The following is a 12,288-nucleotide window of genomic DNA, read 5'->3' as shown; positions in this document are numbered from 1 at the left end:
TAGGAAATTCAAACCAGGAATACTCTTAAATGGGCTGAGTATAGCCACTGATGTCCTCTCGGCTTGTAAGGATGGTTTTGCAGAACTGTATTAACTCCTTGTCAAATTATTTCTTAGAGACAGAGTAAAACTAGGATATAATTTCTCCATTGCATAATCTGAAATACTGACCTGTTTGCAGTTGAATTCACACACTTCAGGACAGAATTCTTGGTGATTATTATGGCACAGTCTAATTAGCCCATTGGTAAAGTACGTCCATATTACCTGTCTTTAGTGAAAGTAAAATGCTATAAAGTGGTCTTCCTGAAATTCTGCAAATGTAGGCGATCCAAAATGGGTGGATTTGAGGTGGTGGTGGTGTGCGTGTAAGTGGAGAATGCTAGCAATATAGCTTTGCTACATTGTATTACCCTTTTTCTGATCCTGTGGAATGAGAGGATTGTGCTCTATTTAGCAGGAAGAGAGGGCCACATCATCATTCACCTGCAAATCCACAGCGAATCCTTCAATTAGGATAATACTGATTAATTTGTTGTTATACTACATGGGTTCCCTCTCTGGTGAACAAAACCCACATGAATAGGCAGCAGTTGGGAGCAGGAACTAGTCTGAGGATTTTCACAGAATGAGCAGTCTGAACAGATTTGAAAATCTGCTGAGATTAACATCTCCAGTTCAGTCATGATTGTCCCACAATTGGTCAGATGATCCATCCTCTTCTTACTACTGATGGGTGACTCTTCACTGGGTTGGTAGCTCAAATGAGTGACCTTTTGGGTCTGCTATAAATTAGCCTGGGAATTTTGTAACCAGAAGCTTTTTTTCGTCACTGGTTTAATCCTGCCAGTCCAATGACTTTTCCACACGTGAAATGCTCTTAGATTGAGGTCTCATCTCTGGCAGCTCTACCTTTAATCCTGCCTGGGACCAGGAAGTACAGAGCAATATGGAAATTAAAATGTCATTTTCACAAATATTGTATATGAAGATTTTACCTTTAACTGTCAGTGTCTGAACTTGTGGGAATACCTTGCAATTACAATACTTTCCTATCTTTTATACTGTAAAATCATAACTGAACATTTGAAACATCTACCCAAAGAATAAAGTATTAAAAGTAGATTGGGAAGTTTTTGCTAGGCTCTGTCAGTCCTGCCGTGAAGGAAGGTTGATTTTGTCTAATGATAACATTGAACACATTGACTCACTGTCCTAAGACTAAGCCTGTAATCATGTTCACATTTTAGGGGGATTCATATTTGTAACAAGATGTTCATATTTTTATTTTCAGCTGTTGTACATATTAATTTTTAGAACCTTTACATATTTACACTTTATACTGTAGTATTAGTTTAATTATACAATATGGTGGATTGTTTACAGTATATTAAACTTTTTACTTTATTTTATACCTTAGCCAAAGTGAAAGAGAGGAGTTTGAAACAGAGTTCAAACAGAAGTATGAACGAGAGAAGACTCTGCTAACAGAGGAAAACAAAAAGCTCTCAAATGAGCTTGATAAGGTGAGTGTTGCTTAACTGAAGCTAGAGGGTTTTACAAGCAGCAAGTATCCTGTATACAGAATCATAGTAAAGATGGATAAGACCCATTTTAGATAACTGAATCTTACTTCTAATCTCCAATATAGGCTATATCAGCTGATCTTGTACAGAAGAATGTCCCCCATTTGGTTTGAAAAGGGAATTGACTTTTAGCTGATCTTTTAAATGTATTTTAAAAGCACTAGATTACATTGATTTTTATGGCCTTTTCACAAACTCTTCACAATTCTTTTTAAGCCAAATTAAAACAATAATGATTTGCTTGCATGACCCAAATAACCAATAATGTGATTGCCCAATAATGAAATTAGTTTACATGAACTTGCATATTGATTACAATGAAGTGACTTGGTCATTTCTACCTTGGAAGATGATGTTTTACTTAGAAATCTTAAACTAGGCTATGTCTACACTGCAGCACTATTTCGGGATACTGGAGGTATCCCAAAATATCTATTCCGTATCTTTTGAGCACATCCATTATTTAAAATATAACAGGCTTTCTATTGTGACATCCCAGTAAACTTCATTCCACGAGCAGTAAGGGATGTTTCGCAATAATGATTTATTCCAAAATAAGTGCTGTGTAGACAGTGCCAAATTTCGAAATAAGTTATTTCAAAATGTACTCAAAATAAGCCATGGAATTTGCATAGCTCAAATTGCATAGCTTATTTTGAGCTATGGGTGCAGTGTAGACACACCCCTACAAATTACAAAGCTGTGTTATACCCACTGAGGAATGGAGGATGCAATTACAATGAAAGAAGAATTGTGCAAAAATAATTAAGCTAAGTTATCTCTTAAACATTCATTTTACATTGAGATGGTCCTGTTCATCATGGTAAATATGAATTTTTAGATAGAACTATTAACATGCATAATCACAAAGCATTGAAACCTGGAAAAAGTGCTTAGAGGATTTATTTTTGAATATGAGAGATGTTGGCCATGAAGGTGATGCTTTCAATTGATAAATACACAACTTAATAATCATGTTGGAAAAAAATTGCAAAATAGATTATTTTTGCATCATTCCAATTTGTTGTTGTAATTCAGTATTTAAAGAAATACAGATACTGTATGGTTGCTCAAGCCCACATAGTTGCTGGTCCGAATTTGTCCTTGATCACTGGTGCTAACAGAAGTCAATTATGTCCTTGATTTTACAGGGATTGCACATGTGAATAGAACCTGTGTGACTGCAAGGAAGGTTAACCACTGGGTATAGTCCTCTACTTAGGCTTGGTCTGTACTACTAACATTTTACTGGCATAGCGGTCAGCTTAGTGTGTGAAAAATCACATACCATAGCTGTTTTAGGTATACTGCCAGAACTCCTGAAGTAGATGCAACAGTGATAACAGTGTTTGGGTCAGCATAGCTAATTCCATTCAGAAAGGTAGTATGGCTATGTTGGCAGAAGAACTCTTGCCAGTTTCTGCTAGTTTAGGCAGTTCTGTTGGCATTGCCAGTCGTAGTAGCAAAGGCTCTGTATAGAAAAGTTCTTGGAGAGTTGTAGTAAGTAGCAAGATTAATCCCACACTCGGTCTATAAATGTGCAAGGTGTAAAATGGATTGGGGTGAGCAAAGAATAGAGTGTCTGAGGAGACAAAGTGGTACATTCCCTTCACAGGCTTCACTCCTGATATTAAGCAGGAATAACTTGGGGTATGTCTACACTACAATGTTAGTTCGAACTAACGGACATTAGTTCGAACTAACATTCATAGGCGCTACACTAGCGCTCCGCTAGTTCGAATTTGAATCGAACTAGCGGAGCGCTTAGTTCGAACTAGGAAAACCTCATTTTACGAGGATTAAGCCTAGTTCGAACTTACTAGTTCGAATTAAGGGGTGTGTAGCCCCTTAATTCGAACTAGTGGGAGGCTAGCCCTCCCCAGGTTTCCCTGGTGGCCACTCTGGCCAACACCAGGGAAACTCTATGCCCCCCTCCCGGCCCCGGCCCCCTTAAAGGGGCATGGGCTGGCTACGGTGCCCGTGCCAGGTGCAAGCCTGCCAGCACCCAGCCAGCAGACCCTACACCTGGCACGGCACAGAGCCACCCACCTGATGTCCCCCAGCCCACCCCCTCTTCCCGGGACCAGGCTAGCGGCTCCCGGGAGCTTGCCCGGGACCGCAAGAGGCGGGCACCTTCCTGGGCTAGTGCGGACATCGTGGACCTTGTCCACGATCTCCGCACTAGGCACAGGAAAGTGGCCGGCTAGGGCAGGAGAGCTGCCAGCCTGGCCACCCAGGAGCAGGTGTGCATGATAATCAAGGGGGTCCACTGAGACCCCCGACCCTGAGCCCTGAGCTTACAATGGCCGTCCTGGGTCAGACCAAAGGTCCATCTAGCCCAGTAGCCTGTCTGCTGACAGCGGCCAACCCTAGGGACCCTGGAGGGGATGAACCGAAGACAGTGACCAAGCCATTTGTCTCGTGCCATCCCTCTCCAGTCTTCCACAAACTTTGGGCAGGGGCACCACTCCTACCCCCTGGCTAAGACTACTCCATGGACTCAACCTCCATGACTTGATCTCACTTCCCTTTAAACTCTGTTCTAGTTGTAGCCTTCACAGCCTCCTGCAGCAAGGAGTTCCACAGGTTAACTATTTGCTTTGTCAAGAAGAACAACTTTCTCTTACTAGTTTCAAGCCTGATACCCATTCCTTTCCTTTGGTGTCCTCTAGTCCTTCTTTATGGGAACTCAGGAAGAACTTTTCTGAATGCACACTCTCCACCCAACCCCTGCTTTTAGAGACCTCTATCCTATCCCCGCTCCATCTCCTCTTTTCTAAGCTGAACAGTCCCAGTCTCTTTAGCCTCTCTTTATCTGGGACCTGTTCCCAACCCCTGATCATGTTAGTTGCCCTCCCCTCTCCCAGCCTTTCTCTTCCCCTCTCCCACCTCCTTTTCCCAGTCTCCCCCAGTTTTGTTCAATAACGACAGAGTCAATGTTGGAAGAAACGTTATCTTTATTTTGTACATCAGGAAGGGGGGCTAGGGAGGGGTAAGTGGAAGGAAGTGAGGGAGGAATGGGGTACGAGCCCCCGATGGGGAGGACTGGGCTGGCTTTGCGGGCTTCTGGGGGTGGAAGCTCTCCTGCAGCCCCCCGATTGCCCCCTCTCCCCAGATGGCAGCCTGCGGCAAGTGCAGCCGGGCTGATGGCCGAGTGGTGTGATGTGCCCAGTGTGGGTACTCCGGGCAATCCAAGCCAGGACTGGTTTTCAAGCGGGGCACCCCTTAGAACTGTCTGTCCGGGGTGGGGGTCGGGACCCTTTAAGCGCAGCCCTCGGCTAGCCTGAGACAGCATCTCCACGCTCTAAGTCCTCCTCTGATGCCCTGCCAGCACTGCTTCCGGCCATCCTTAAGCCCTGTTCAGAGTCCACTCAATGTGGACTTGCTAGTTCGAATTAGCAAAACGCTAATTCGAACTAGTTTTTAGTTCTAGACGCGTTAGTTCGAATTAGCTTAATTCGAATTAACTAATTCGAACTAAGTTAGTTCGAATTAGCGCTGTAGTGTAGACGTACCCTTGGTGACTAGATAGCAGAGCTTCTAATACAGGATCAGATTCTCTTGCACCTTCTATCTTGCTCAGGACTTTTAATGTTGTGCTTCTGCATGCAATACTACATACCTGTATTCTGTAAGATTAAGCACTCAGATATGTCATAAATGTCACAAGATTGTAATTCTGAGGGTGTTCAGATTTGGACATGAGAAGAAAATGTTTCAGGCTTTGTTTCATGCTCAGTTTATTCTGATAGGTGATACTTATTTTTAAAGTAGGCACCCAGGGGTGAGGCACAGGGAAGCAAAAACTCCTTGATCAGGTCAGCAAAAGGGTTAGATCATAGCTCTTTATAGATTAAATGTGGTTTATAAATCCTCTTTCAGCTCACCGCCATGTTTGAGAGGCTAAGTATGAACAACCGACAGCTAGAAGAAGAAATGAGAGACCTGGCAGATAAAAAGGAATCTGTAGCACACTGGGAGGCCCAAATTACTGAAATCATCCAGTGGTGAGTACTAATCTCTAGTGTCAGTGCAGGACTCCTTGGCACAAGGCAGTTGTAGGGTAGGCTGTTAATGTGTTTTCATTAGCATGATGCGTCAGGAAACCCAGATTCTCTTGGTGAAATCTCACAGCTGTCTAGGTTTGAGCTGGATTATTTCCTGGGTGTTTCCTTATGTTCAGGGTTTAGAAACCAGTGTTCCTCCTTAAGAGCAAAAGTTGTCTTCACAACTACAACTGTTTAAGTACCAAAAAATCACACTGGATGTGACTTGTGGCTTTGGGAGAGTGCTGAAAGGAATTGAAGAGTGCCTAAGGAGACTGAGGGGATTTGTATAATTTCTCCTTCAGAACTGACTACTGGGGGCTGGTTTATGTGTGGCAGAGTGAAACTATTCATATGCAGTTTTACAAGACATCAACCATTCCTAAAGCTTGAGTACATAGGGTTAACATGTAAGAACCTCATCGATGTGAATTCCCTAAGAATGCTGTCATTAAACTGTCATGTTGTATTTATAAGAGTTCCTATCACTTTCTTGATCACTGGAGGAAGTACACGCCTGAATTTAAACTATTAATGAAAATAAATTTTACTAGGTGATACTAATTTTAATATCTTTTTCTTTTTGGCTCATTTTAATGTTTCATTTACGTGAAAACATTTTTATCAAAACATTTCTACATATCAGTCACCCGGGGGGATTTCAGTATCCTATTCTAATTTTTGTTGTTGTTTTTTAGTGTTTTCTCCCCGTTTTGTCACTTCCTGTAGCAGCTGAGTAATCTGACTCGTGTGTGTGTGTGTGTGTCAAAGCAAAAATGGGTAAACGTTGTCAACCTAATTAGGTTTCCTTACAAAGACAATGTTTTGACATCAGTGTAATGCTATTGTCCATATTTGGACAAAACTTTGATTTTTGAATATGGCCACTCAGTGCATATAAAAAAAAGTTGGGCTCTGGCGCGTGTGACATTTTCTAAGCAATGTTGTTTTATGAATGTGCATAATTCAGATCCATGTCTTGAGAACTATATTCTTTGAAGGCATCTTTTTCACAGAGGTAGACATTAAAACAAAATCAAATCTGCTTAATTTTGAGTTTTCTTTTCAAGCTCTTTGTTACATTTCCAATTCCGTCCTACAAAGATGAGTGCAGTAGACACTGTACTAGTATTTCTGCAATAAAACCATTCAGAGGAAATCTGTTCTTTTAGAATTGATCAGAATTATTTGTATAGTTAAAATCAAGATAGAAGATGAAAAAACTCAGTCATTATAAGTAAAATATCATCAGAGTTTTGGTTTTTTTTAACAAAAACAAATATATGGTGGTCTAGCAAAATTGTCAGAGTAACCAAACCCTAATAGGGGATTACTGTGTTATCCAAATACTTCATAAACCAACACGAGACTTGTGAAGGAAGCTATGGTCAGTCACAGTTATGTGTTGTTTCACTTCACAATTTCGATAGATTAAAATGTGTTCATATAGTTATCAAGAAATTCATTATTTCTCCTCTCCAATCTCTTGTGTGTGGTGTGTGTGTGTGTGTGTGTGTGTGTGTGTGTGTGTGTGTGTGTGTGTGTGTGTGTGTGTGTGTGTGTGTGTGTGTGTGTGTTAACATTTTTTTTAAGAAGTACCACTCTAACTATGATAATGGCAGGAATGCAAATACTTGTCAGACCCAAAGAAAACTTTGTATTCTCTTAGGGTTGTCATGTGTGGGTTTTTTTAAGGAAAACAAAACATCAGTAATATTTAAACTATAATACTTTCAGATCCAATTCAGAACCAAATTTAGACATTCTATTTGCTAAACTACACAAAGACTTGATAATCTTTCCAAAAATACAAAAGGGGGTGATATAGGAATATAGAGCATTCTGGAATGAAAAAGAAGTTGAGCATATTTAATTTTGAGAAAAGAAAACTGAAGAGGAATATGATAACCATCTTTAAATGTGTTAAGGGCTGCCATAAAAAGGACTGTGCTCAATTGTTCTCCTTGCCCACTTGAGATAAGGCAAGAAGTAACAGGCTTAATGTTCAACAAAAGAGATTTAGAATAGTTATTTGGAAAATTTTTCACTATAAGAATAGTTAGATGAAGTAGGCTTCCAAGTGAGGTTGTGGAATGCTATCATTGGGTTTTTTTAAAAGAGGTTGGACAAACATCTGTCAGTGATTGTGAAGATTTATTTGGTCCTGCCACAGCATGATGGGCCAGACTTGACTTCTTTAGGTCCCTTCCAGCTCTACATTTCTTCGAATACTGGGCGGCCCTGGTGCCCTATCTATATTCATATTCTTAATTGCTGTTTTCCATCCTGAGTACACACAACATTCATTGAGCAGTACATAGTCAGCATGTCTCTGCTCAAGTCTGTGCTGTTAGTATCTTTGCTCTTAGGTTATTACTCAAATAATCTTGTAGCATTGTTCCCTTCTCCTTAGAGTTCTGCATGCTAAAATGTGATCCTCCTGTTGGAGAGAGATCCCTCTGCATGTGTATCTGGAGTGGGGATGTTAAGGACTAGTCAGCTATCTGATAAGCAAATGCCTATTGGATAGTCAGTCGACTAGTCTGATAGAGGCAGCTAAGAAAGGGGAAAGGGAGTACTTCAAAGCAGCTGAGCTGGGGATCAGCCGTGCGGCTGCTCCTTGAAATGCGGAGGTGGCATTCAAAGAGGCAGCGCTGCATAGCTGATCCCGGGATCAGCTGTGCGTCACTGCCACATGTGGAGCTCAGGGTCAGCTGGGGACTCCAGCGCAGCATTTCCGCGGAACCTGGGAACAGCTGAGGAGTCCCCAGCTCACTCCAGGTTCTGGGGAAATGCCGCACGAAACCAACAGTCAGCTGGGGAGATCTCAGCTGATCCCTGGTTCCGCTGAAGTGCTGCGCAGAGCCCGGGATTCCCCATGCAGAGTCCAGGGTCAGCTGGCATTTCAAATCATCAGCGTAGCATGGAGCCCGGGGTCAGCAGGGGACTTTGAGTGCTGGCCCCGAGCTGCATGTGGAGTTCCACATTCTTCTTTTGAAATGTTCAAGAGCCCCAGCGATGGAATTTCCATCGACTACTGGACTAGTAAATTAACCGTTACTTAACATCCTTAATCTGGAGTCCTCTTGAATCTCAGTGGGAGTTGTATGTGTTTTGAGAGGAAAATATCACATAATCACTTCATTTTCAGATAAGAAGATCTAGTTTGGCTATTTGCATGTTCTCAATTTTTTTTCTCAGCCACTTGCAGTTTCAGTCCAAGTCTGTATGTTTCTTATTATGGCAGCCACATTAGCTCATAACTGACAGAAATTAAGGTGGAGTCTGAAGGCCACCTCCCAAAATCTAATAGTTTTCTGTCTAAATTACATGTTTTCTGCTTCCCACTCCTCAATAAAAGATGTAGATTAGCAACTTTCTTCAGTGCTAGAGTTATGAAAGATTCATACAGAGATGGGAAACACCTATTTGGTCATCTGAATTGTCTCTGCAGCCAGTACATTCTTGCTTCTGACAATATTCACAGGTTTATTTCCAGTCCAGTTTTAAATAAAGCAGGCAGTTGGATTTCCATCACTTCCCCTGAGACATTTTGTCCCAATCTAATAGAGATCGCTGTCAGGAAGTCTGTTCTGGAATTGAATTGACCGTCTATTCTGTTAATTTCACCTCTTTACTCATAGCTAATACCCCCTTGAGCCATCCTAAAGTGTTTATCCCTCTCTCAGGAGTTAGGGTATACAAATAATTGTAACTTTATTTTGTAACCCTTGCCCCCGTTTACTCTAGCATGATGGTAACAGGCTTTCACAAGCCATCCCACTCCTTCAGGGAGCTTTTAGTTTGACAAGCCAGTATTATCCAAACCATGACAATCCTGGACAAAAATAAGAAAACATGAGACTTCCATAGTCAACTGTAAGTTTTCCCTGCAGGTTTCAGGAAAAGTACTCATTAAATATAATGCTAATGCAGTCATTTTTAAACATCACCCTTTCAGATAGCCAGGGATACTATAATTCAGACCTGTGGCAGAAAGATGAACAGACATTTCTGCTGTTGATTTACTAAGTGACTTTGGAAGGTACTTACCACTTATAGATGGAAAAAGATAGATAACCAAACTGTTTAACGGAAGAGAAAGAATGTGCATTCAGTAGAGCAAAGGGAATCTAAGATCCTCAAATCTTTTGCTACATTTATTAAGGAACTGCAGGAAGGAATACCAGCACTGAAAAATTAAGTTTTGACAGGACTCTATGAGGTCTAAAACAAATGCAAGCACTTCTGAGGTCAGCAACACTAGTTTGAATCATTGTAAATCGTTTGCCACCTGCTGGCTATCAGAGGGATAGCAGGGCACTAGACTTGTTCATAGGTATTTCTAATCCACAGTTACTATCCGCTCAAACCTTGGCTTCAAATACCAATTTTCTAAAAACAAAAATTTTGAAACAATTACGCTTTCTCTTAAACACTTTCTCTTAAACATTCTCCTACAGTTTTTTCAGTCCTTACTTTGCAATACAGAGAACCTGAAAGTACAGTCAATAAAACAATGGTTGAGAGAGTTTTCAATGTCTGAGCTAAGGAAAATGCGTAGGGTGACCAAACTTCATAATCAGTGACAAGCAAACTGGGTCTTCAAAATTATTTGTTTTAAATTAGTAACAAAAGTAAGAGAGTGTACTTATTTAAAATCTGTATATTTTTAATCTCTCACATTCCTTTCAATCTGCAACAAAGGTGTAATGCCACATACTATAGAACAAAATCCCTAAAGTATTCAAAGCATCTCTTCTTTAGCTCCCATGTACCTGTGGCTTCTGCCTTCCCAGATAAAATTTCTCCTTCTTTCCTTCAAAGCTTCTCCCAACACCACTTATGTCTGCATCTCTGTTTTTTTTTTCTAGCCTACTCTCACCCTTTTGCTCCTGAGGGCAGGTCTATACTACTGCAGAGATCAGTCTAAGTTATGGAAATTCAGCTATGTTATTCACGTAGTTGAAGTCAATGTACTTATATTTACTTATCACTGTCTTTTCACTGCGGTGTGTCAACTGGAGATACACTCTCGTAGACTGGCCTTGCACTTCCCATTGAGGTGTGGTACCAGAGTCAATGGAAGAGTGATCAGCAGTCGATTTGTTTGGTCTATAGTAGACGTGATAAATTGGCCCCCACTTGCTTAACCTCTACTCCATTGATCTGGCCCATAGTGAAGTCATGCCCTAATATGCAGCCTGAATCTCTCCCTTTTAGCTGTTTCCTTTGTCCCCTTCTCTTGTTCTGATCTTCAGCCCTATACCTGAAACAACTGTGCCACAGAATTTTTTTTAAAATCTCCATTAAAAACACACTTTTTCTAGGAATGCTTGGATGGAAGTGCCTTCTGCAATTTCTGGCTGAGTTTGAAAGACCAGGAAAGTCTGAGAAACAACTTGGAGTAAAGATTGATTCATGGATTGAGTTTTCCAAACCAGTATTATCTGATAAACTTGACACCTGCCTTATGTGGGTTGACAGGACACAAAAAGTACCTTGACTGAACCACAAAATATTTGTCTGGCAAACCAAACCAATTGTAAGAGAACCCGAGGCTCATTTGTGCCAACCCAGAGTTAGACTGGGAATGACGAGACTTACTAACCTCATGACCATCTGTTTAGGCAAGGCGGTTACATAGAATTTCACACTCCACAGACAAGAGGCAATCTGGAGCGTTGTATTGACTAGTGGTATAGAGAGAGTTCAGTAAACTGTGTCTGGCAACAGGGGGGAAGGTAGAAGTGGCACTTGCAATCACTGACCCGGTTCTGTACTTTGATGACAACAGAATGCCACAGAATATCCATGAAACAATAAATAAGTGAGAGAGGCCAGCTTTCAGGTTCAAGGGTTCAATCCCCTGTATCTGGTGAGAAGCAGAATTCTCCCAGTGGAAGGAACACCCTGCCGAGCTAATGGAATCTATTGTTTCCGTCATGATCCAATCAGCAATGATTGGATGAGACACCAGTAGGCTTTCACAGAACATTAATTCCTAATGTCTTTGGAACTGAATGCAAACGTATATCCCACCAAGGAATACCTATGGTGTGGAAGAAACAATTCAGTCAAGAAATGCAGACTCTGTTCTGCTCATTATAAATCACTATCTTATAGTTTGGGATAATGTCCACGTAAGGCATAAAGTATCATGTGAGATTTTGGTAAAAGAAGTATGAAAGCTTGAGTCAGTTGTGTGTGAGAAATCAAAACTACATATTGAAGGCAAATTATGAAAATTAGACATTGAATATGCCAAGGATGTGCTCAGCCCTGATGGCCAATGTCACAGTTCATTTTGAATACAAAGAAAAAGTCTTCCTAGATGCAGCAGCAGCAGAAGTCCAATATTATCAACCTTTGGCAAGAAGATCAAAATATTGATGAAAACCAAAAGTCTTATGACCTATCAGGGTGTTTGTGTACAGGCAAGAAGAAACTGCTATACTATTCAGTAAGAAAGCTTTGTTGTATTCCAAAAAGTAACTAACAACTTTGCTTCCAAAGAGAAAGGTGCTGGAAACTCCACTTGTACCGTGCCCGATGGAACTCCAAGGGAAGATGTGATCATTTTGTAATGATTACCGTTTCATTTAACTCATGACCATGTTCACTGGACATGACAAACTTGATTAGACAGGCTACCT

General features: G+C 41.0%; 1 protein-coding gene across 6 annotated transcripts in view; it reads left to right on the top strand.

Moving 5' to 3' along the window:
* The window catches only part of CDC42BPA (CDC42 binding protein kinase alpha), a 333,045-nt gene that overhangs the window by 236,632 nt on the left and 84,125 nt on the right, over positions 1–12,288 (top strand). For all 6 annotated transcript variants that reach the window (XM_075925322.2, XM_014570971.3, XM_006118059.4 and 3 more), the window contains exons 16-17: positions 1,421–1,526; positions 5,469–5,593. In XM_075925322.2, coding sequence (XP_075781437.2) covers positions 1,421–1,526; positions 5,469–5,593 — 231 coding nt within the window. The remainder of the gene's footprint in view (positions 1–1,420; positions 1,527–5,468; positions 5,594–12,288) is intronic.

This window comes from Pelodiscus sinensis, chromosome 3, assembly GCF_052426305.1.
Source record: "Pelodiscus sinensis isolate ZL-2025 chromosome 3, ASM5242630v1, whole genome shotgun sequence".
In the NCBI taxonomy this organism is placed as follows: Eukaryota; Metazoa; Chordata; order Testudines; family Trionychidae; genus Pelodiscus; species Pelodiscus sinensis.
Note: the sequence above shows the minus strand (reverse complement) of the source record. Positions and strands in the feature narration are given on the sequence as shown.